The sequence below is a fragment of the Chinchilla lanigera genome, unplaced genomic scaffold (assembly GCF_000276665.1).
Source record: "Chinchilla lanigera isolate Chin_1 unplaced genomic scaffold, ChiLan1.0 scaffold00113, whole genome shotgun sequence".
In the NCBI taxonomy this organism is placed as follows: domain Eukaryota; kingdom Metazoa; phylum Chordata; class Mammalia; order Rodentia; family Chinchillidae; genus Chinchilla; species Chinchilla lanigera.
In genome coordinates this window covers 1,117,797-1,142,535 of record NW_004955514.1, presented here as the reverse complement: position 1 = coordinate 1,142,535, position 24,739 = coordinate 1,117,797, and the positions used below count along the sequence as shown (strand labels likewise).

Here is a 24,739-nt window from a genome sequence, read left to right as displayed (position 1 = left end):
CAGGCTCCCCATGCACCTGGTCTACAGGGGAGGCGTCACATGTGAATCAGGGCTCTGCTGGCAGCTTGCCTTCAAAACAGACCCTGGAGCAGAAGGGGCCGGAGGGGTCTAGGGGACAGGGCGCTTGCTGGGAGCCTCACTCCACGTCTCCAGGGCCTGAGACAGATACCTCGTGGATAGGTCAGACACTGCCATCCCTCACCTGACACACATACTCCTTTTTGGCCGCCACTCCTCGTTCAGACTTTTTAGACGAGATGGACACTTCAGTCTGTGTTTCATCAGCACTTTCATAGGGGGATTCCGAGGGCTCGTCTCCTGGGCTGTCCGAGACCTGGGGAAGAAGGAGGCGGACGGCGGTTCACTCGTCACAGAAAGCAGTGGAGTCTGTGTCTGCAGAGATGGCCCACCTGGCCCCATCTCCCGGAGTGACCTGCCATGGACGCACAGCACCTGCTGGCTTTGTGTAATGCAACGTGCAACAGAGCTGTGCAGAGGTCAGAAACGGACTTTTCAGTCTACATACATACATATGAGGCAAAGCCTTAAAATGGAGACACTTAGGAAGTCCAGTCTGCTCTACCAGGTGAGCTAAGGTGGGCTCTGGGATTGAGAAGCTGCCCCTTCTTACCCACTCTGTTCAGGTCCAAACACCAAATGCATTTTAAAGAAACAGGTGAGGTGCCCAAGTGTAAGGCGTCGTGCCGGCTGACTCCTGTGCAGCAGAGACCAGACCCTCGGGAAGCATGTTGCTAACTGTGGTCCTGACTGGAGGGAAATCTGGACATCGTGCAGACCCACGCCCAACCAGCCTGCCTGACGTCTCCTCCGCCCACTGCTGTGCCACAAGAAGGGAAGGTCATGTGCCTGCACCGGGAGCACAGGGTCTGAGGAGAAGGCCAGGAGAGAGCCAGGACATGGAACAGCTGAGGGGCTTGGGGACCTCAGGATGGAGCTGAGGCCTCCCCTGGTGGAACGGTGTCTTTGCCCTCACTTGACAAGTAGCAATACACAATAGAATGAGTAAAGACAAAACCTTCCTATCTAAAAGTATTTGGTTCTTATTTTGACTCCAGGTAAGTAAGTGTTGAAAACTGAGTTTTGGAGATGGAACAGAAGTACAAAGGGCATTTCCCGTGCACCTCGTTAATCACGCCGTGCATAACGATGCTACAGCCTTGCTGTGCACCCACAGGCAGAACGCGAGACCGTGAAACTGGGCCATAGTAAAAAAATAAAAACAAACCCTACCAGGGAAGCTGACCGATTCAGTGGCCTTATTCATAAGCCTTTTCCAGATTTAGCACGCTGAAATTACAGGGAGCAGTGGAAGAAGAAAAAACAAAGCTGGAGTTCTCGCTAACTTGAACCTGATGTGGAAGTGGGCTGTTTCCCGAGGGCCGTGGAGTGATGAGCCACCGGGGACCACTGCTCTGGTCCCACTAGACACATCTGTGACAACCGTCTGTTGAAACAGTGGCCTTTTAAGCTCATTTTTTGCCTCTTGCAGGAAGATGCAAACAGCTTGAACCAATACTAGACTAGAGCAGTGTCACCTTCTAAGGCTGTCGCCAGGCGCTGATTAGCAGAACTGCAGGGCCCACTGCCCAACCCTCACCCGGCAGCTCACCTCCTGCTTCCTTAATGTCAATATCCAGAGAGGCAGCTTGAAAGGCTGCGTTCAAACCCCAAATTTATCAGATACAGTGCCACAGCCAGGGGTCTGAGCACTTCTGAAGTGAGACTGGAGTGGAAGGGAGGAGTCTGGGACATTAGGAAGCTGGAGACACATGGCCTGGCCAGGGCCCCGCTCAGAAAGCAATCCCTTAGCTACCCCACCTGCCTGACACAGGAAGCCAGGCCCAAAGAAGGGGCCTCATCAGGGCCGAGGGAAGAGAGCCCTGCACTCCATCCACCAACCCCATGCCTCCCTTCGTGTGGCTGGAACAAATTTAAAAGTTAAAGAGAGAGAGGACTGAAAGAGAGAGAGAGAGAGAGAGAGAGAAAGCATGGAGAGAAAGACAGAAAACACAAACCAGTCCTGGGTCAGAGGAAGGAACAGCACCTTTTATTTAAGATTTACAGAAAGTTAGCACGTTTCCACTTGGAGATATTTCCTAAATTAACAAAGTCTGTTTTGAGGAAATAAACATGGAATACATACTTTGAATGGAAATATAAATGTAACGACACACATGAGGCTTGTTTCCTGGTTGGGGTCTGAGATCCACATACAGAATACAGACCTTACAATATCACAGTCCATGACACAGTGCACAAGACCCCTCTCACCCCCGCAGCCCTCCCCACAAGCCAGCGACAGACACCTAGCCAGGTCCCAGGGCCCCTGGGTGCGGCTTGGCAACCCACCAGCACGGGCCAGGCACCTCCCTCGGGCCGTGGCTTCACCTGCATGCACATTGGGTTTGGGGACTCACTCGGAGATGCCACTGTGAGGTGACACGGCCCCTGTGCAGTCCCAGCGTTCCCAGGGCTCAGCCTGCAATATCTACATCCTGTTCCACATCCAACAGGGTGGGGGGGCAAGGAGAGTGTGGTGACAGAATGGACACAGACTCTGTCAACAGCTTTCCTGTCCCTTCCCACCCGCCGAGGCCACACTGGCGGCACAGATCTCCAAGCAGCTTAGTTCCTGACCTTTGCAAATTTCCTTAAGTCTGAAAATACTTTCTCAACTCTCTACTCAGCATGTGACAGTACCAAGCTACCTACGTGCCTTAAAAATACATTCCTTTGGGGGCAGGGACTCTCAAGATGCCATTACCAAACACAGTGTGACCCAGTGAGCACATTCCAACCAACTACAGCACAGTGCAGCTGTCAGGAGGGCCCAGGGTGCCACCAGGCCACCTGCGTGCCCCTCCACGTGCTCTGACACACAGCGAGTTTTTAATTTTTGACAAAACAAATCCTTTCACACAAGTTAAATACTACATCATTTTTGAAATACAATTACAGACCTTGAACAATAAATATTTCTGTAAACCAACATTCTTTGCATGTGTGAGTTATGCTTTTCAAAGGAAGAACTGGTTACTAGAAGTACTTGTCACAGAGTGTTTTAGATTTACAAATAAGAATCCTGTGCTCAGTAGATTTAATGAGTTTAAAATCAAAAGACTACTCTCAAACAGGTCTTCCAAGTTAACATCACAGTGAAATGTTGGAGTAGAATGAAAATAGTTTTAAAGTCAGTCACTCATCAGCTAAAATGCTAGAGTTTGAAACAACCTTTCTACAAACGATCCTTCCAAGCTGCACACCACGGAGCCCTCCTCACTGCCCTGCATACTGTGGTAGGTAGAGGGAGACCCTGAAGACGCAGAGCCGAGCCCACAGGGCGTCACAGCTCCACTCCCTCTTCTGCTCTCAGCCAGCCTGTGTGCAGTCAGGCCGCCTGTGGGGAGCAAAAACCAGGGCAGCTGTGGCCAGAGCTGGCCACATGGCTGCTGCATTCAGATCCCAGCCTGCACTTGCCAAAGGCAAAGCAAGTCTCCAGGCTGTTCCACCAACCCAACTGTGTTCCCGTCGCATCCTGGGCAGTGCCTCCCCTCTGGGAGTGGGCTGTGCCCATAGGCTGGAGATGGAGAGCTTGAAGACCACCACAGGGCCGGCTTCCACTTGTGCTGCTGACCCACGCCCTGTGGCCAGGCTATGCCAGGCCCCGCCCCCATCACTGCTCACAGACCGCTAGCATGCTTTGGAATACTGCCAAGGACTTACGTGCCCAAAGCCTGGCAACTACAAGCAGGCTAGAAAGACCACAAGTGTGGGGTCCAGCACAGGGTCAGACAGTGACACTGGCAGGTGACAGGGCAGGGCCTGTTGGCAAGGTGCCCTGGCTAGTACCAATGCCGGGGAGATTTACCACAGAGAGTGTGCCCCCGCTCCCTGGATGAAAAAGATGAACACACATCTTTTCTGTGCTAAGAAGAGTCCACTTCCCATTTCTAATGGCAAGTAAAGCAGTGACATTTCTAATATCCTAGGCAGAACAATGAAGACAGTACCTAAGGGGCCAAAACCCACTGCATTTACCAATGTCCTACAGCACATGGGCGAGTCAGTATGTTTCTTCAGAGGAGGAGGAGAAAAAACCGTAGGGTCAGGAGGAAGCAGCACGGGCCCTGAGTGGGCCTGGAAAGCCCTCTGATGTGACGGCGCTGCAGCTCCTCCAATTCAAGACTGCAATGTCAAGGACAAACAGCAGTCCTCAGCAGTTACTTTTTGTTCCTTCATTATCAAGACCTGAGGCAGCAAAACTACTGAGGGTAAGAGCATTCAGGGCCCCACACTGCACGCTGAGCGCACAGGGCTGCCCCCTGGTGGCCGCATAGAGGCCTGCCCAGTCGGGCCCCTGCAAAGTGCTGGCTGTGAGAAGCAGTCTGCTCAGGGTGGGTCACACCTGCCAAGTCCTAGCAGCCTTGTTTCTCATCTGCACTGTCAGACAGGCACCCCAGGTGCAGGATGCCCTCTGGACATCTCAGGCTCACCTGGCCCACCTCCTGCTCAGGGCACTCAGGGGCACGGAGCTCCCTGGCACAGACAGATCACCAGTCTCGCCTCACCAAGCCTTCCACCAGAGCACTGTAGCCCTTCCATCTTACACACACACGCGGACAACACTGTTTGCTTGGGGAACTATATGTCAACTTATAGCCTTAATTTTTCTCCTTTTCAGGGTGTTTCTGTGACAGACCCTTCATGGACTCCAGGCTCACCCACCATTGTCAGGCTACTCCCAGACTCGGTTCAAACACTGGGCTAGGAGACCATGAGAATGGCAAACCTGCCGCTGACGCTGAGGTCTCTGCTCCACTTCCCTGCCTTTCCTCTGCGTGCCCCACCATAAATGCAATGGTGCCCTCTCCATCCAGCTGCCAACACCGCACAGCCCCGGGCGAAGCCTCATGTGCTTCTGCATGAACTAGTCAGACACCCCTAAGGCTACACTCTAGGAAGCCTTCCCCTTTCCTCCCGTGTCACAGCACACTGTCCCTCAAAGGAAAGGGACAGGACTCCCTCCTGTGTGGCACAGGCCCCTGCCCTAGGTCCTATAACCTCTGCTTCCTTGTTGTGGAACTTTGCTTAGGTTTCTTGTTGGTTTTTTTAGAAACATCCTCTTAAGAACACTGGAGTTACACTTTTCAGTTGGGAAATATAGATAAAGTGAGTTCTGAGGAGAGTCCTGAGAGACCACCACACCCCTCGAGGCCTCATACCTGCAGGAGGACACTGAGCCTTGCATCAGCTCTAAAGAAAGGCCCATCAGGAGGTGGAAGTCTGGAAGGATCTCAAGGATCCCATGGCCCGCAGCTCTCAGGCCTCTATCCCAACACACATCCCTGAGCGCTGCTCAGGGACAGTGGAGGACTTGCGCTTTTAGAACAGCTACAGCCAACACAGTCATACATTCAGACAAGTTTTTACTCCTCTCAAATGCCTCAAGCTTATACAAGATAGCTACGTCCCTTGCCAGGCAAACAAAGCACATGAATGATCGTCTGAAGCAAGTCAAATAGGGTCATTAAAGTGATTTACATATGACACAAGCAAAACTCGTCTCAAAAGGGACAGTTCAAAATCTCAAGGCTAAACATGTCTTGTTGTGACACTGATTTTTTAGGAAATGAAGGAATTCCATGCTAAATTCATAATGTAATGAACATTTGTACTGCTGGCAGAGAAGCTACTGTTCCTTCCTAAGGCCTTCGGAGCAACGACCCCTGTCCACTCTGCTCTTCAGAGGCCAAGGAAGAGCTGACCCTCCAGGAACTTAGCTCCTCTGCAACAGTACCATGACTGGCCTTTGGAGCAGGACAACTGTGCCACCTGTGCAACTGTCCCCATCACTGAAGACCACTGAGTACCCCTGGCCACCTTTCAATATCCTCAGAGGGACAAGGTCTCCCCGGGCAGAGGAATACCGCACGTGCCCAGCCTCACCATCTCACTACCCCTCCACTTCAGATGACGCTGACCACGCTGCGCTGTGGGCAGCACTAGTCATCTGAGTCCTGGCCTCCTCTTCACAGAGGACAGCGCTGCCTCCTCCTGTGTCTGCACATGCCGGCCGCTGCCGCCCCAAACACAGCACATCCCAATGAAACCCCTCAATTCTGGGCCAGAGACTTTCAAGCGAGCATCTTTACTTCAGGAGATCGTTTACTGAACCAAGGCCATTTTCATATCACCTCTTTGTCATATTTTTAAATTTAGCAATCATTCTGGAGAATTTTAAATTTACCTGAGTTCTCTCATCCCTTTGAGGAATAGTACAATCTAGACCACTCCTAGGCCATGGAGGGTCACATCTCCCACTACATCTGAGCAGGGCCATGGGGCACCTGCCAGCCCACAGCCACAGTGTCCGGCTCAGGACCGTGTCACAAAAACCAACCCAGGGTGCCGCCACTGCTGGGTTTACTTCATCTCCACATGCGTGATGCAGTCAAGGTCACGTCTCATGCCAAAGTAAAAGTTATACTTTTGGATAAAAATGAAATGATGGCAATTTTATTTTTTTATTGTTATAACCATAACTTTCACAACAGCGAACCACTGAGTCCTCACAAGGCGCCAGGCACCCTAAGTGTTTACATGCGTTACATTGCTTAATGGTTTGGAACAGAAGGGTTAGTCAGAACTTTCATCACAGGTCGGACACATCGGTGTCTGCTGGCAATGGCCCTTGAGCAGCACTGAGGCAAGCGGAGCCTTTCTTCCCGTGCACTCAGGCAGACCGCGGGCTCGAGCCCCGGCTGGCACCCGAGACCACGACAGCACAGGGTGCTGACGCTCTACGAAAGCAAGTGATGAAGTGGCTGGCGTAAATAACCTGGTCATGGTGTCCCCTAGATATCAGTCACTGGGTTGAGAGTTGAATGGTTCACAATGATACTGGAAACAGCATATTTTCCTAAAAATTTACTGTGTCTAGTGTTATAGTAAAACTGTTTAGTAAAAAAGGACAGAATCAAAACTCTTCTTGCCTTTTATGTTGGAAATTAGTTTAATATCTACAGTATTGAATACATTTCATTGGCAATGAGAATAGTTGATAAGGGCCCCTTAATGTGTGCTGTTTGTTGTTTGTTTCTGAAGGAACAGATGCTGACATTTCTCCATAAAAATTCGGTAAGTTATGAACTAGAGGGAAAAATGACCTCTATAACAGCATGGCCCCTTCAGTGGGTGCCCGTCTCAGTGCTAGGACAGCCCCCATCGAACAGCCTCCTTCTCAACTTGAAATCTACATTAATCACTGGAATATGAATGTGTTTCTATCATGAGATGAATGTGATTGATTAAATGGCCTTGATTAGGTATCTTACCTTGGTCTTAAAATTTGTTATCTGTTTTCTTCATTGTATGTGTTTATTAATACCAGTAAAAACAGATTATCACACATCTTCCATAAAATGATTGTGATAGAAATGTCACTTAGTGTGTACGATGATGCGCCACCTGCCGCAGACATCTTGGGACATTACGTCACTCTAAGTGCAGTACAGGGCAGCTGGGTTCAAGTCCAACTTGACTGATGTGGGCTCCCATAAAAGCTGTTACCAGTGAAGGCAAAAAAATAAGAATTTGCTCTACTAAAGGAATAAGAAATGAAGTTACAAACACTTAAATCACATTAATTCCTTCACAGGCCTTTTGTCATGCAAGTGTGTAAGTTTAATCTAGTCTCTTGGTTAGGGTGACGTAGTACCATGTAATCAACTATTCCAATATAAATTTATTTACCATATATACATTTTTCAAGAATTTAAACCACAACATGACCTAAAATGTCTTGACATACCAGCCCTATGAAAACTCCTATTTTTCTCAATCAAGTGTAATGAAAGGGAAGACATAAAAACATGCATAAGCTAAGTGAGTCAAATGAGGAGGTCAGTCCGCTCCCCGGACAGCCGTCGTCACATATGAGCTGGCCCACAGGCTCCAGGTGGCACAGACCTCCGCACTCTGCCCACATGCTGCAGGCATGGCACTGCCACCCTGTGCTCCTGCAGGTCTGGTACACATTAGGCAAGTCTACCTGTTCACCTACGGTGTTTGATTAACAGGAGAATTCTATAAAAAGGAACTCCAGAGATTTATATAAGCCACACAAAAGCAGCCAAATGGAGAAGACCTAGTAATTTAAAAGATTTTACACAAGGAACATGCACACTGAAGGATCTGTGTACCACCTTTACAATGTAGCATGGTGTAAGGATCTGCACCCACAGTGCAAATGCAGTCAGTCATCTACCAACCTCTGCAGCTCTCGACAGCCACAGACCAAGTCTGTCTAATGATTACAGGACACTCTAAGTCCTCCCAAGTTCCCAGCTGAGAGTGGGCACACTCAGCCAACCCAGCTATCATCACCTCCTCCCTCACTGTGCTGGCCTTTCCTATACAACCCTGACCACTGGGGACAACAAACAGGACCCCAGCAGCCTCAGTATTTTCCTTCTCTGGTGTCTCAGCAAATTTCAACCAGTGAAGGGACCACACATGATGCAAAGAAAGCATCACTGCAACGGGTATAAACATGAACACCAACCTAAGTAAAAAGGCCTACAGAACTAAAACTTATTCGTAATATTCTTATTTAGAATTGTAGACAACTTCTCATTTAATCTTTAGAATACTAACCTAATTTGAACAAAAAAGAAAGGGAAAATTGTATAAAATTTGTCTTTTCATATTTCAGTAAGCTCCTGCATAAGAGCTCAGGCAAGAATTGCATGTGTCCAAATGTAAGAAACGCTGTCATCTACACACAGCGAACTGCACGTCCACCCCAGGCTCTCATGTGTGACACTTCTGACCAAGACTGGGCTGGTCTGAGTTGCCAAGGAAATCCTGAGAGAGAAGCAGTCTAGACTGACACAGCTGCTGTGGTTCAGAGTGGGGACAGGAAAGCTCTCAGGGTGCCCCATCAGGCTGACCAGGTCTCTGACCCTCACTCACTGGCAGGCCCAGCCCCAAAGGGAGGAAACAGCAAAGGCATCCTCACCAGGGACCCTACTAGGGTCCCTGGCAGAAGCCAGGCCAGAAACGCTGCCTCCACCCAGAGGAGGAAGGGGCCTGTCCCTTTAGGATTTTTAAACGTTATAAAACAATCTCACTATCAGGCTCCAATAAAGACCAAGGTCATCACCACCTCACAAATATCATAAAAACAGGACTTGCATCCACAAGGGAAAAAAACAAAACCACAAGAGCCAAAACAACAAGGAATTTAAACTGGAAGTAAGCTCTAGGAAGGTGGCCACTAAAATCACAATACCAAACTACCTCTGGACAAGAAGTGCCACTCCTGTCTTTGGCAGCTGACTGCTGATTTGGCAATGCTAGCTAGACATCATGCTACCACCATGGCAGCAACAGCCTCAAGAGAGCCACTGCTCTGCTACTCTGGACTCTGCACGTCCAGAAAACAGGAGTGATGGTCCAGTGGAGGCTCAGAGGTGCCTCCACATTCCAATGCCAGGAGACACTAGAACTCAAAGGACCAAAGGCACAGAGTGCCTGGGGACCGAGAAAGCTCTGGCTTCCCTCACACAGCTGTGAGCCCCACTTCCCGCCAGGTTTAGGGTGCACAGTGAGCAGCGTCAGCCCGGCCATCGTGGCCGCTCTGAGAACCAGAGTGGACTTCCTTTCATGTGAGAGACCAGAGTGTGAGGGGGTTCCAGAACACACTACAGCAAAATGCACTGCAAGAACAATTAAACTGCATCCAGAGTGAAGGCTGTATGTACATTTACATATACGGTATGTGTGTTTATGTTCAAAGTACTCAGACTAACATGGTGCACATTTTCCATTTTGTGAATTTTAGACAGTAAAGACCTAAACTCACCTCCACCTAGAGAGGACACCAATGTTATGCTAAGTCTGAACTTCACTCACACTGCAACTTGAGTCATTAATGGCCCTCGTTGGAACACCATAGAAGCATTAGCATGATTTTACCTCATTCTCAGTTAACGATGCAGAAGGAGATGAACTTTTGCTAAACCCAAGAGTGGAAGACGCTGCTGCAGAAGCCCGATTTCGCTTCTTCAACGGTTTGCACGCATCAGACAGATTTTTCGTCACTGTAAAATAATTTTGTTTTATAAAGTTTAAAATCCTAAACCCTCACCTGTTGGGTTTTGGGGTTTTTTTTGCGGGGGTGGTATCTTTTTGAGACAGGGTCTCGCTGTGCAGTTCAGGCTGGCCTTGAGCTCACTTTGTAGCCCAGGCTGGTCTTGAACTCGCAACCATCCTCCTGCCTCAGCCTCCCGAGTGCTGGGATTACAGGCATGTGCCACCACAGCCAGCTTGTTGGGTTTTTTTTAAAACCTCACCTCTTTACTGCTTTAAAATTATCCCTCAGATCAATCTCCTGGGTTCTGAATGTAAATGAAAGCAAGCAGACTGCACAGTGAGAGCCTTGCTCCCTCAGCTGGCCCCCAAACCACCAGCCCAGGGCCAATGCAGACCCCATGTCTGCTTCCACTGCCCCACCCTCCCACCTGGTTATTGAGAACCAAACACCACATAACATTTTACCCAGAAAAAATTCAGTGTGTACCTCTAAGACAAAGTTCTAAATTAACAACGAGACTATTATACTTTAAAATAACAATCCCTTTGTACCATCAAGTATCCAGTCAACTTTCACATTTCCTACTGTTTGCAAATATTTTCTTTAAAAATCGATCTGTTTAACTGATTTCTAAAAACCAGCGTAGCACTTCACCCAGTGCAAGGAAAACAGAGCCTTGCCAGACTTCACGCCAGCCCCTCCTCCAGAGGTTTTCCTTCTAAAAGAGAGTGGGAGGGGGTCAGCCTTCTCTGACGAACTATCCAGGTATTTCAACAAGATAATTAATCTAAAGTACAGGGGGCCTGACTGCCCCTTTACTGTTTTGACAGTTATTTTCCATAAACATTTTAAGCTAATTTCTTTAAGTAATGAGTTGAAACACTAGTCATGACTTTTACTTTTAGCCAATACACATCCAGATAGAGCAGAGCAATTTACAGCAACAACAGCTGTCATCAGTAAGAAACCTAAGTTTCTGGTTTAAATCACTTTTCTAGTAAAATTTCAAATTAAAAACAGTAAGGTTTTAAGAGTCAACAGAAAAGCAACTTCAGTTAAATTTGAACCTTAAACAATGCATATGCTACCTTTGTTTTTGCTTGCAGGAGCCCCCATTCCTGGCGTGGGCTCCAGGCTCCCGGCTGAGGTCTGGGCTGCCCTGCACCCTGCTGCCAGCCCTGTACCCTCTACCCCCCTTCAGCTGTCCCAGTGGAGGCCCCAAGGGCAGGGCCCTCCAGCATGGGCACCCCAGGAGCCTCACCACATTACCTGCCTGGCTCTTGAGTGAGGAGGCCACCTCCATGGCCTTGTAGGAGCTGGTCCTGGCCACCTTGTCAGTGTTCATCTCTCTCTGTCATTTAAAAAAAGGAGAAAACAGAAAAAACAAAGGGGAAAAAATCTAATGTGAATGGACATAGGCTGGTGAAAACGTGTACAGCAGGTGCTTTCCTTGGGATGCGTGCTCCACACACCACGTCCACACCCTGGGCTGAGCTGCACCCCCACTCCAGCAGCATCCGACAGCAAGGTGCCTCAGCCCTTCATGTGTAGGACTTCTGTCTGCCCCAGAGCAGACCACAAAGCACAGGACACCTGGCCTTCTATGCCGGGGCCCCATCAGGGTAAAATCACCCTGCAAAGTCAGTGCCAACTCTCAGTCTCACTTGCTGCTCTGAGGACTCCCAATTCTCAGACAAATTCCAGAGCTACTTGTGAAGGTCAACAATAAAATACATTTCACAACTGAGAGTGGCCAAAACAAAACCAAACAAAAAGGAAAGAACTGTGAACACCTGAGTGCTGATACTTTGAATAATGGAGTTGAAAAGGCCCTGTCTCAAAAGCACAGGGACAGTACTGCCCAGTGGTCACAAACCACCCCCGGAGGCAGGGTCACTGCACCCACACTCCACCTCACCCACCAGCCTGGAGCAGGGTGCTTGTGCAGGAGGGGTGGGGACTGTGCCCAGCACCTGGGATGGACGCGCGCTCCACCAGGAATCCCATGCAATAGGACTCAAAGCCCCAGAAGGCCAGACCAGCGGGACAGCCTCACGGCTTCCATCACGGCGAACCCCTGAGCTACGGGTTAATAAAAACCATTTCCACCTAGCTACTTAATGTGAACTTGTTTATTTCAAATGCCTGGGGTCACACATTTTTTTGGTATATCATTTACATAAATGTGTCAAAGCAACCAATTCCAGTGGGATTGCCAGTAAAGGGCTGCTTTAATAGCTGGTGACCACAGAAACAAGAAGCACGGAGCTTCTGGTAACTAAACGTGAGAGACTCAGAGTGACTTTTACCTCACTTAATGTTAGGCCTTGGTCACTAGACAGCCCCATCTGAGGGCAGGTGCCCTGGAGAACACTTGGGGGGCCAGGAGAGGAGCAAAGCCTGCCTGCTCTTCTCAACTGCAAATACAGCTTTAAAGAATTTAGACGGATGGTGTGGTGCACACAGCTGCACTCCACCAACATGTGATACTTATTTTCCGTTCTTCAAAACAAAAGGAAAAAAAAAAGGCAGCTTTATTTCCATTCGTAAAGGATAGTAGCAAGCTTTACTCAAAACCGTAAATATGCAGCTACTCTGAGTGAACTTGAGTGAAGTATCACTGCATAGATATAAACTCAAATTCAGATATAAAGTATAAAGCCTAGAGCCAGGAATTAGCTGGACACTTGTTCAGCACCCTCAGGTCCGGGGTTCCATCCCCATCACCACCCCAAAAAGGAAAAAGAAAAACTAAAAAGCCTATTTAAACTCCCATTTATGACAAGTGAACTGGACACCAAGACACAGCACTCACAAGGGGCTTGGTCTGTGGCATGACCAAGCCCCACATCAGCCAGAATCACTCTTCTCTGCAGGCTTGCACCTGGCTCGGCTTCACGCCCAAGCTACGAGGCACACTCTGTGCCCTGACGGGGCTGGACACCGCAGGGGAGCTGGGCTGCCTGTCCGTCTCTGGCACCCTCTTGCTGTGCAGCAGGGCTGCCAAACTGCTGAGGTTCCCAGCCAGCTAACAACACCACTGAGTTACTAACCACGTGAACCCTTGTAAGTACCTCTATGACGGAGTCTTTAACTCGTTATTGCAGTATGATATATCTCTAGTGGACTGCCCTGTCAACTAATTATGTATTCTCACAATGCATGGTAACAGTAATGTTTTTCTGCCCACTGAATCCAGGGCCCCACGCATGTCAAGCAAGGGCTCAACCACTGAGCTACACCCCAGCCCAAGAGCCATTTCTAACGCACAATTTTATCCAATCTAAAAGTCATAAAGTACTCAGAATAGATGCCACTTTCTCAGCTAGTGAAGCACTGGCAGTTTCTGAAGGTATACACACAGTCTTACTTTTGAGTGCCTCCCTGTGCAGAGACTAGAGTACGCTGCCTGCTCCTAACCACACCCTGAGAACCACACCCTGAGAACCACACCACACACGTTCTCCAGGGCCCGGCTCACCGGAACGTAATTACCTTCCGAAGACTGTGCTTGTCAGTCCTGAGTCTCTTTCTGGGTGCATCCTCAACATCAACATCTTCTGGAGGGTCTTCTGTCCTCTTTGTATGATTTCTTTTTTTCCCATTTACATTACCTTGGAATAGGGTTGGGAGAAACACACATGAAAACCACTTCACATGCCGTCGTGAAAGCACTGAGACCTCAGCCAGGGTACTCAGCTGCACACTGACTCCAGCAGGTTTCCACAGCCATGCAGACCCGGGCCAGCATTTTACACCACAAAAACTGGGGGCTGAAAAGACTTCACTAGAAATTACACCAACATTTGCTACAATTTCAATGTAGTACAGCATTCACTTTAAATATAACCCAGTGGGGCTGGGGATTTAGCTCAGCGGCAAAAGCGCCTGCCTGGCAGGCGCAAGGTCGTGAGTTCGGTTCCCGGTACCGGAGAAAAACCAAAAAAAAAAAATAATAATAAAATAAATAAATAAATATAACCCAGTATTTTAAAATGTCTTTTACTAAGATTTAAAGACTGATGGAAGGCCAGACATGGTGGTGCACGTCTGTAACCCCAGCACTGGGGAGGCTGAGACGGGATCGCTGTGAGTTCAAGATCAGCCTGGGTTTCAAAGTGAGCTATAGGCCAGCCTAAACTGCATAGCAAGACCCTGTCTTTAAAAAAAAAAAAAAAAAAATACTGATAGAATTGAGGTGAATATAAAAATAAAGTACAATTTGCTACTATTCATACATTCCCTTAAAGAACCATTTTAAATAGCAAGACCACATCCCTATCTGCAAACTATAGGCTTATCCACAGGTCGGCTTCACTGCGCCACACCCTGGATCCCTAGGAAGACCCCTCACATGACAAGGTATCCAAACAGAACCATCCTAGGGAGACAAGCTGTACACTGGAGAAAGAGGGCTGCTTTGAATATGCCAACGTGTATTTAAGTACGGATCCAGAATTTTCATTTGTACGAGTCCTTTTCGGAGGTTCAGGGTTTCTTATTCACAGACTCTCCATCAAATTCCTATGGAAGGACACTGTCATCCTCAAGCTCACTGCCTGCGGGGATACAACACACCAGCACAGGTGTGCTCAGCCTGTGCGTCCAGCAGCCACCCCTGGGTCTCACTGCTGGAGAAGTCTGGCCATCAGCCCCACCAGGCTCCGCTCCTAGTCACCCGCTGCAAGCAGCTTGGAAGGTCATGTCAGGAAAAGGCCTGCAGAACAGAGGACAGCAGGGTCTGCTCAGTACTGCCTGAGCTCCAAGCATGAGGCACAGCCAGCCTCACTGGCAAACCCTCTTTGTCCATGTGTGCTCAGTGGCCCTGCCTACAGCACAACAGGCACCAGACAGCTGCACTGTTACTCTGCCACCAGGCTTCCCATGGTGAGGTGAGTTCCTGGTCCCTTCCCCAGGCACCCCTGATCACTTCCCCTGGACCTCCAGAGAGGCTGCAGCCCAACCTTACAGAAGAACCATGGGCTTCTGTTGGAAATCCTGCACAGTCTGTGGGATCGACAGGTGACACACAGAGATGGCACAACGGGACTGGACAGCAACTGGTCTTGCCTGGACATCAGGGCTCGAGGGCACCCAAGAACAGCATGCACCTGACCCCTGTAGCGGGGACTCAGCGTCCCTCCACCGTCTACTGAGTGCTGAGGGACAGTCCAACAGCAAAGTGCGACACACACAGATCCATCCACATTTGCTCAAGAGTAAGCTGACTCGGGCTGTGGGAAGCCTCCCTTCTTTTTAAACCAGCTACTTTGGAAAGGAAGTACTTCTCTAGAAGAAGTGTACAGATGATGCAGGGTGAGGTATGTCTGTCCCCTGAAGAAAATCCTCAAATTCTAAATACCCTTAACACTCTATAACATCTGCAGGGAACACTGAGCAAACTGAACAAAATTCAAGGTGAATGTAATTGCAGCTGTGGTGACCCAGGAAGCCCAGTGAAGATAAATGTATGTGAGGCACAGAGGCACTACAGTGCATAGGGGGCCACAGCCCAGCACACAGTGCAGCTCCCAGAGGCAGCTGGGGACCTGGCCTCTGTTAGGCGGGTCTGCAAACACTGAGCGTTTGGCCTCTCTAGGACCCCTCAGGGATGAACTTGAGAGATGCAGGTGTTCTTGTGTAGTAATTAACACGCCAAAAGCTCACATTTATTTTCTTAACGCAAGGTCAGTTTCCACTCATGTGCCAAAGCACATACAGGTCATACACCATCTTCTCCATATCTTACTGTTTGAGTCTCCCTCACTTTTGCCTAAAAGTAAAGCAGTACTTTTTATTTTTTAAAATTGATGGCCCAGGAATAATCAAAGGTTACCCGAGTTTAAGGTCAATCTGGTCACCTCCTCACCTGCAGGCTCCCAGGAAAACAGGCCAGGATGTCCACTTCAGGCCCAGAGCCCAGTCACGCAGATAAGTCCAGCAAGAGGCAGGGCCACAGGCTGTGGGCTACCCCAACGTGGCCAAGCCTGGAGGCTTAGAAACTGCCTGGCTCTGGCTGCCTTCCTTCTGCCTACCCTCTCCCTCACAACCCTCTTGGCTACAGTGGTCATTAGGCCTGCCCTATGTGAACGAAGACCAAAGGACCCACAGACCAGACAGAGGACTGGACACTGCAGCTTGGTGAAGAGGGAGCAGCGGCAATGGCAGGGCTTGTCCTGTGGGGACCACATGCGCTCTGGCTGCTGGCCACGGACCATGCTTCCAACGCCCCCATGTAGAGTGCAGCTCACTCCCATCCACACAGCACACCTGAGCACAGGACACAGCACAGCTGTATGCATACCAGGATCTTCTTCAGATGGGACCGAGGTCACAAGGGCAAACTTGGTGTTATAGCGAGCTTTCTGTTTTTCATTGAGCATGTTCCACTGGGATCCCAGCAATTCTTCAATCTCCTCGCCGGACGCATCTGGGTGCTCAGCAATGACCTGAGAACATAGTTCAGGGAACAGTAAGAGCCTGAACACATACAGCTCATTCGTGCACTGCACAAAATCAAGTGCATATGCACTGAGAGCTTAGTGTTCGTCATTTTTACTGTTCTATTGTGGAGCCATGTCCCCAGAAAAGCTTCCAATAGAAACAGCTCTTTACTGATGCTGTGATTTAGTGAAAACTGAAGTGCAAATACCAGTAAATGTAAGAAAAAACCTGTGCTTTTTCAAAATCACTTGAATTATCGTAAGTCATAGTTTTCTAGGCATCCTTGAAAACTCAGCCTACAGTGAGCCCCACAGAAGTGCTACCTGTGAGCACAGACCGAGGACTTGGCCTCCCCGTGCCCACCTCACCCTGAGCCCTGGACAAGTGCTAAGGGTGGTTTACCAACACGCGCTCTGCACTGCCAAGGTGGGCTCTCCAGCCACTCAGCATCAGCACCCAAGGAGGGCACTAGAAACGTGGGCTCCGCCTCCTCTTACCAGCAATCTGCATTTTCACAAGGCATCCAGCCGGGCCATGTCCACCATGACATCCAGTAAGTGGGTCTCAACTTAGGCAACAGACAGCAATAATCTAGAGAGTTTAAAACCTGTGGTGGTAGGGTCTGCCCAAGACTGGTGGCCTAACATTTGCATTCCAAAGGCTTCCCACGGGCTTCTAACACATCCTAGATGTGTTCACTTTGACAGCACATACACTATCGTGCCCTTGAGCTGGAGAGGCACTGACAGAGGGCCACTGCACAAGGGCCTGCGTGATACCACCTGGGCCCACTGTGACACATCTCATTTTAGGGTGACTCAAGAGTTAAGAATTATTTTTGTGCTTTTGAAACACTAAAGGGGCTTGGGATCTAGCTCAGCGGCACAGCGCCTGCCTGGCAAGCGCAACATCGTGAGTTTGATTCCCAGTACCAGAAAAAAACAAAACAAAAACAAAAAACAAACACTAAAACAAGAATATTTTATCACATGGAAAAATAATAAATTGAAGCTCAGGGCCATAACCAAGATTTCACAGAATTCACCATAAGCTCACGCTGCTGTCCTGCCCGTGGCTGTTCACACTCTGATGTCAGGGCAGAGCCACACTGCCTACAGGGCCCTCGAGGAGCACTAACCAGGGTGCTCTTGGAACCGCACTGATTCCCGTGCTGGCTCTTCCCCTTAAGAGTTTTGAGAACTTGACCAGGTGAAGGTGCGGTCTCCACCCCATCTTGTGAAACGCGGGGAGTGGTCAGAAATCAGTGGGTTGATCACGGCAGTTAGCACCACGGCCTGGACCTCACACCTGTCCAGCCAACACAGGTAACGTTCTTTATCCAGAGCCCTTGCTGTGAACGCCTTCTCACAGTATCTGCCCTCCTGCCACCTGGTTGGTCACATGATCACTCTCTGCCCTGGTGCCCGTGTGGACACCGACACCCCCACCCCACCCACTTCTCCAGATGAAAGTGAGAGGCAGCCTGCAGGCCCTCCCTACCTTCCTGCCCGTGACCTCCCAGCTTCTGTGGCTTCAAGTGGAGTGTGACCCAACACGCCCCCGCCCGTCTCCTCAGGATCCCAATGCTACCATACCCTGTCCTGCCGTTCCCAGCCCCACACCCCAACCACGGCCACCCAGCTCTGTGTCCCTCACCTGCGGCTTCAGCCCACCCAACTTCTCAGGGCTCTTCTTCCAGCTTCAGCCTCACAGGGCTCGCTCATCTGTTGACCTGTGTTTCCTTGGGTCCTCAACCTCTGCCACTGGAATCCCCCTCCTCCCCTGCCCCAGTGCCCTTGATTGGAATGAACATGAACAGATATCCCCAGTCTCTTCACAGGCACCCTTGCTCAGTGCTCCTGCCTCCTGCTGAGCAGGCTGGCCTCACTCCTGAAGAACTTCAGATCAGAGTTTCAGTAACCACTTTCCTGGTTCTTAATCCTGTCCACCACCTCCTGACACTCGCAACTCAAACAGCCTCCTCCCAGAACCAGCCACTGCAGCCCACCCTTCCTGCAGTGACCTCTCCCAGACCGCCAGTCCCAACTACACCTTCCACAGTCTTGCATAACCAGCACTGATTTTCTCCCGCTTCTGCCTCTCACATAACTGCTCTGTCTGAGCTAGAGGGTCAGGCTCTGGCTGGCTGTGGCAGCCACTCCGCATGACCCACGCTTGCTTAGCTCACATGCTGCTTAGGGGTGCGCGGCGAGCAAAGAGCAGCACCACCCGCACCAGCTGCTTGCAGTCCATCCATGTCTCATCTCTCACCTATGTGCTTCGGGGATGGCAGGAAAAGGGTCTTCCGGTCACTTAGGTTGGTAACGCCGTGACCACATGTGCCAGTCTGCATAATAAAGCAGTATCCAGGTGTCCTCTGACCTATAATCTTTCTACCTGAGGATGGTATGAAAGTAATGTGCACTCAGTAGAAACTATACTTCCAGTTTTGAATTCTGATCGCTTCAGGGTCCTCTCAGGCTGTGCTGGGCAGCACAGCACACATAGCTACAGGGGGCTCCACAGCCTGGAGGGGAACCTGACCCTCAGAAGCTGCTATGAGACTGACCTGTGGCCTTCGGCAAGGTGGAAGGATTCATGCATTTTCCACTTATAGTCTTTTCAGTTTACAGTGGGTTCACCAAGACACAACCCATGATACCCTGAGGAGCACACGTATGTAGTATGATGCTAACATATACATGTGCCACAATCAGGGCCTGCTTCCTGCTATATCAGTTCACTAGTGCAGGAGGGTGACTTTAAACTTATGAGCTCAGCAGAACCAGCTATAAACAGGTATAAATCGGGCTGGGGATTTAGCTCAGCGGCAAAGCGCCTGCCTGGCAAGCGCAAGGTCGTGAGTTCGGTTCCTGGTACCAGAGAAAAACCAAAAAACCAAAAAAACAAACAAACAAAAAAAAAACAGGTATAAATCATTTACACCCACCTGAAAAGGCCATTATAGCTTTCAGGCAGAATTTTGCACAATAACACCCTGGCAAGATACCTAACACACAGTAACCACACAACTGTGGCTACTCCTTAATGTCCAGTAAACTATTTCAGGCAAACCAAAAAAATATGGCAAACAACAATGATCCACAGGCCCACTCAGAGCTCACTGAAGTTTTACCATCAAAGACTGCCAGACCTCCTAGAGTGCCCTCCACAGCCTGCACACCTACTTGAGAGTTTCCTTTTGCCTCTGCTTTTAGACTTCCGAGGAGGACGCTGCCATGGCCAGTAGCCACCCTCTAGAACAGGCCCGTGAGCCACCTCCTGATACTCATGCCCCCCAACTGATTAGGCCTGGATTTGTACTTGGCGTCAGAGTGAAGATGGTGGTGTATGATTTCCAGGTCCAGGGTATAAGAGCTATCACCGGGCCCTTTCTCAGATCCCCTGCTCTGGAAGAAGCCAGGCCTCTCATCCCTGGGGAGGGCCATGTGATGAGGAAGCAGGGCCTCCTGCCAACACCTAATTGAGGACCTGGAAGCAGGCCCTCGGGCCCCAGCCAGCCTCAGAGGATGCAGCCCCAGCTGGCATCTAACTGCACCCTCGGGAGACACTGCGGCCTCATTGCCCCGCCGAGCTTTTCCAAGCTTTTTCTCACCCACAGATCCAAGATGGTAAGTATTGCTGCTGCTGCTCCAAGCCACTATGTCTATAGGTAACTGGCTATGCACAACCAGTAACTAACAAAGGCACATACAAAGAACTTGAGATAAAACATTCGCTCAACTCTAATGAAGTTTTTGTTTTCAACAGAAGATTAGGACTGGAGAAGGTGGAAAAGACTTCACAATTTGGAAACTCAAGCCAAAATCTGCTAATGAAACTGCAACTGCTGCTAACACTGTCTAGCCCAGTGATGGTGAACCTTTTCGAGCTTTTAATGATAAACATTTGGCTGTGGCTGTGTCCCACAGGTTTCCCACCACTGACCTAGGCTTTTGTTTGTGTGCGCACACACCTTACTCAGGATTGAATCCAAGCTGTTGCACTGAGCTGTATCCCCAGCCCTTTCTGAGACAGGTCCCAGTAAGGCAGAGTTACCCAGGCTGGGCTCAAACTTGCAGTCCTCCTCTCTCAGCTGCCCGGAGCACTGGGATTACAGGCCTTTGCCACTGCAGCTGCTGCCTCAGGCTTTCTAGTGAACAAAGACTCACAGGGAAAAACTGAAGGAGACAGCCCACATCCACCCATCTAAAGATCCACTGCAAGAAGTTCCAGACTCTTCCTCCTCACGAGAAGGGAGCTGGAGAGGGATCTCTAACGGGACACCACTCTTGCATTCCTGAGATGAGCCCTATAGATTCCTGTCTCATGATTTCTTGTAACACCTACAACCATTCGGCTGCACGTCTCTGTCAAAAGCCTGGTGGTCCCGCACTGAGCCACATCACCTGCCACAAAACAGGTGCTGGCCAAACCTCCAGGGACAATGTTTTGAAAACAGGTGCTATTTGTTACTGGTACCTTAATCACCCTGTGGAGTTGGAAAGCCCCTAAATAGAAATTTTCCAAGAAAGTGAAAATAAATACTATAATAAAAAGTCTTGGTGCTGGGGATTTAGCTCAGTGGCACAGTGCCTGCCTGGCAAGTGCAAGGTCGTGAATTCGATTCCTGGTACCGGGGGAAAAAAAAAAAAAAAAAGTCTTTTGTGCTACACTATAACCCAATCACTTCAAGTAAAAGTGAACTGAAGAGGTGGCTTGGTTCCTTACAGTAGAACTGAGCCTTTACTATGCCAAACAGATCATGTATTTTATTAAAACAGTAAAATTACTTAAATGTTTAAATGCTTTAATGCTGTGCACTGTGGGGCACACCTGTAATCCCAACACTCAGGGGGGTTGAGGCAGGAAGATGGCCCCAAATTTGAGGCCAGTCTAGGCTACACAGTGAGTTGAAGGCCAGCCTGAGCTGTATAGCAAGATGCTGTCTATATAAATAAATGCTCTAGGGGCTGCGGATTTAGCTCAGAGGCACAGCGCCTGCCTGGCAAGTGCAACCTCGTAAGTTCAATTCCCGGTACCGGAAAATAAGTAAATAAATAAATACATGCATGCACTAATCACTAATATATTATTGTTCTTTTATATCTCATGGAAGTAAATCTTCAAAGTTCTCAATGCTAGTGGATCCATAAGCTTATGAATGGGAATGACCCACATCGGACACTCCGAAAAGGCCCCCCAGAGCTGGATGTCAAGGGTGTAGAGCTCCAAGCAGAGCGGCGCAGAAGCACCAACCTGGGAGAAGCTGGGCAGCAAGCCAAACACAAGGTAAGTGTCTGCCCCCAAGGATCAAGTTGGCTGCTGCTCCCTAATAGCAGATGTAAGATCCCAATCTCAGTGAGGCTCACTGCTGAGAAGCAGATCTTCTGCACCAAAAGACTATTCCTCCAGTTTAGAAGCTGTGTCAGGAAACACTTCAGCGACCACCAGAATACTGACCTCATCCCGGTGCTTTTGACAGAAAACCAAAAACTGGGACACCGCATCTCCCTTCCTGCTCCGTGGAGTGGAGGCTGTACCCTTCTTCCTCCCGGGGGGAGACCCGACTCCCCTTTTGGGCCCAGCCTCTGTGGACTTCTGCGGAGTGCTCTTCCCCATGCTGACGTCACTCTCCTGGTTCTCCACACAGCTAGCCTGCTTGGCTCTCCGCCTCCTCTTCACAGGAATGCACTCTTCCCTCAAGGCCTGAGGGTCTGTAGCAGCTGCATCCCCAACCCCGCCTGGCTCTGCTGCCGCCTCTCCGGAGCCCTCGGCAGCAGTGCCAGCCTCCTTGGCCACCTGGGGGTTGAGGTGTAGCTGGTCCCCCACGTAGAGGAAGGTGAACTTGGCTTTCCGCTCTTCCACTGACATGCCGGCAGCTTCCTCCGCCTGAATGATGCCCATATCCCACTGAGCCCTCAGTTTCCCAGAAATAGGTTTCAGCAGCTGTAAAGACAGACGTAAGACATTAGGACTTTTACTACATGAACGGAAGACGTCACTCACTTCAAAAGACATTTTTATAATTTCAGTTAAATTCAAAAATCAAAAACTATTAAGACCAATGAACTTAGTAGAGTTTAGCCAGAATTCAGCCAATAACTACTGTTTCTTTAAACTAGAATTCCAATCATATTAACCAATGTAATCTAATATACATTAAAAGGGAGATAAAAATTACAAAATAAATTATTTCTAGGACTCATCCAGTGAGTATAAGAAAAATAAGACACTTCCCATACTTTATAGTGTACCTAGGAGAAAGAAAACCATGACAGACACAAGAAGCCATTTCAAACAGCTAGAAGTTCAAAATAAGATAAATGACATAAATAATAAGGATTAAAATCTTGCTCTATGAGCTCACTAAAGGAACATCTACCACCTTGATTTTCTCGGCTTTCGTGGGTGCCTGCCTGGCACTTTCCTGGCATAACTTTTCAAACTGTCCTTCTCCTTCAAAAGCTACAAGGCTCTTCTCAAATATCCATGCTCTTTCTGGGGCATCACCGAAGAACTGTACGTGATACTGGCGTGCACTCTTTTTCTGACCTGATTTTTAAAATAAAAGGATAGAACATGGACATTAGAATTGGGGGAGTTAGGCGAGTCTGCTGCTGTTTGACACTGTCTCACGTGGTGCTGTGCGAATCTATTACCCTCAAGATGTTCCATGCTGCATCCCAAAAGGAAAACTCACTGAGAGACAGAGAAGCCAAGTGTGGTGGCCCACCCTGTCACCCCAGCACTCAGGAAGCTGAGGCAGGAGGATCTCTGTGAGTTCAAGGCCAACCTATGTTGCACAGTGAGGTCGAGGCAGCCTGGAATACACAGTGAGCCCATTTCAACCCGCTCCCAATTACATTTAATTTTAAAAGGGCTGGGATGTAGCTGAGTGTGAAGGGCCTATTAGATGGGGTAGGGGGCCAGGGATACAGCTCAGTGGCATATAGCATATGCCTAGATGGGGTAGGGAGGGAGGAAGTGGAGACACACAAAGCTGCCTAGGAAGAAAATGACTGGCAGGCCCCTCATCTCCTCCCCGCTCCAATCCTCTCAAGGGGCGGCCAGACAAGAACACAAGAGCCAGCACGGCGAGGGCACCTCAGCAGGGAGGCAGAGCCAGGACCACAGCAGGCCCTCAGCACTGCCATCCCTCCAGGTGGGCAGACAGACACCAAACCAAGGGGGCGTAACCCAGGGGGGGTCTGAGAGCGCACCTAGGAGCCGAGCAAGGGAAGCAGGGTGTCAACAGCCCCCTCCCAAAGGAGACTCCTGCAGAAACCTCTGCCTCAGCTCTGGAGACCCCCCAGGGGGAAAAAGGATGGACCAGAGCCCCCTCAGGCTCTGCACCCCACAGCCAGCCTCTGACAAATGAGCCGGACACACAGCAAGTTCAGGGCAGCCCTGCGGGGCCACAGGTAGAGCATGAGAAGGAGACACCCAGCAGGGACACACTCTGGCTACAAAGAGAGAGCACAGGGAAAGAAAAAGCAGTTGAATGTTTGTTTGTTTGTTTGTTTGTTTATTTATTTGTACCAGGAATTGAACTCAGGACCTTGCGCTTGCCAGGCAGGCACTTAGCTATATCCTAGCTATATAGGCTCCTAGCTATATCCCAGGCCCCAAATGTTTAAAGTACAACTGGGAAAATAAAATTCACCAAGAACATCTGGAAGTCGGCATGGTGCACACTCCTACAATCTCAGTACCCTTGAGAGGCTGAGGTAGGAGGATCCCAACCTCAACACCAGCCTGAACAACTCAGTGAGATTATGTCTCAAAAAACAAAAAGGACTTGGGGGTGTATCTCAGTGCACAGGCCCTGGGTTTAATCCCCAGTACTGACAAAAAGTAAAATTAAATTACAAGATTGTTGGAAGATAAGAAATCTCTCCAAAAGAAGATTAAGATGAAAAATATCTATTCCCATTAAAAACGTATAGGATCAATCCAGAAGTTTTAACACCCAAATAATGCTTTCTTTGGAGAAAGGAACAGAAAAACTCCAAGAATTGACAGAAAAGCATGCCTGAGAACTAAAACTCCCTCTTAGGGCCTCATCCCACCCACACCTGGAGCAGGGCACATCTCTGTGAAATCTCACTGATGGCAGCAGGCAGGAGGACAGAAGCCGCAGAAGGGGAGCAAATCACGCAGGACAGACTGCGCGGT

The 24,739-nt window shown here is 49.4% G+C and overlaps 1 protein-coding gene across 2 annotated transcripts in view; it reads right to left on the bottom strand.

Moving 5' to 3' along the window:
* Positions 1–24,739, bottom strand: part of Whsc1 (Wolf-Hirschhorn syndrome candidate 1) — a 78,103-nt gene that overhangs the window by 20,089 nt on the left and 33,275 nt on the right. The window contains exons 4-10 of one of the 2 annotated variants that reach the window (XM_005408719.2): positions 22,950–23,116; positions 22,025–22,510; positions 16,422–16,566; positions 13,613–13,731; positions 11,387–11,468; positions 10,000–10,124; positions 203–334 (exon numbers count right to left, since the gene is read on the bottom strand). In XM_005408719.2, coding sequence (XP_005408776.1) covers positions 203–334; positions 10,000–10,124; positions 11,387–11,468; positions 13,613–13,731; positions 16,422–16,566; positions 22,025–22,510; positions 22,950–23,116 — 1,256 coding nt within the window. Of the gene's footprint in view, positions 1–202; positions 335–2,046; positions 7,584–9,999; positions 10,125–11,386; positions 11,469–13,612; positions 13,732–16,421; positions 16,567–22,024; positions 22,511–22,949; positions 23,117–24,739 lie in introns of those variants that run through there. The other variant, XM_005408720.2, reaches the window with a different exon arrangement.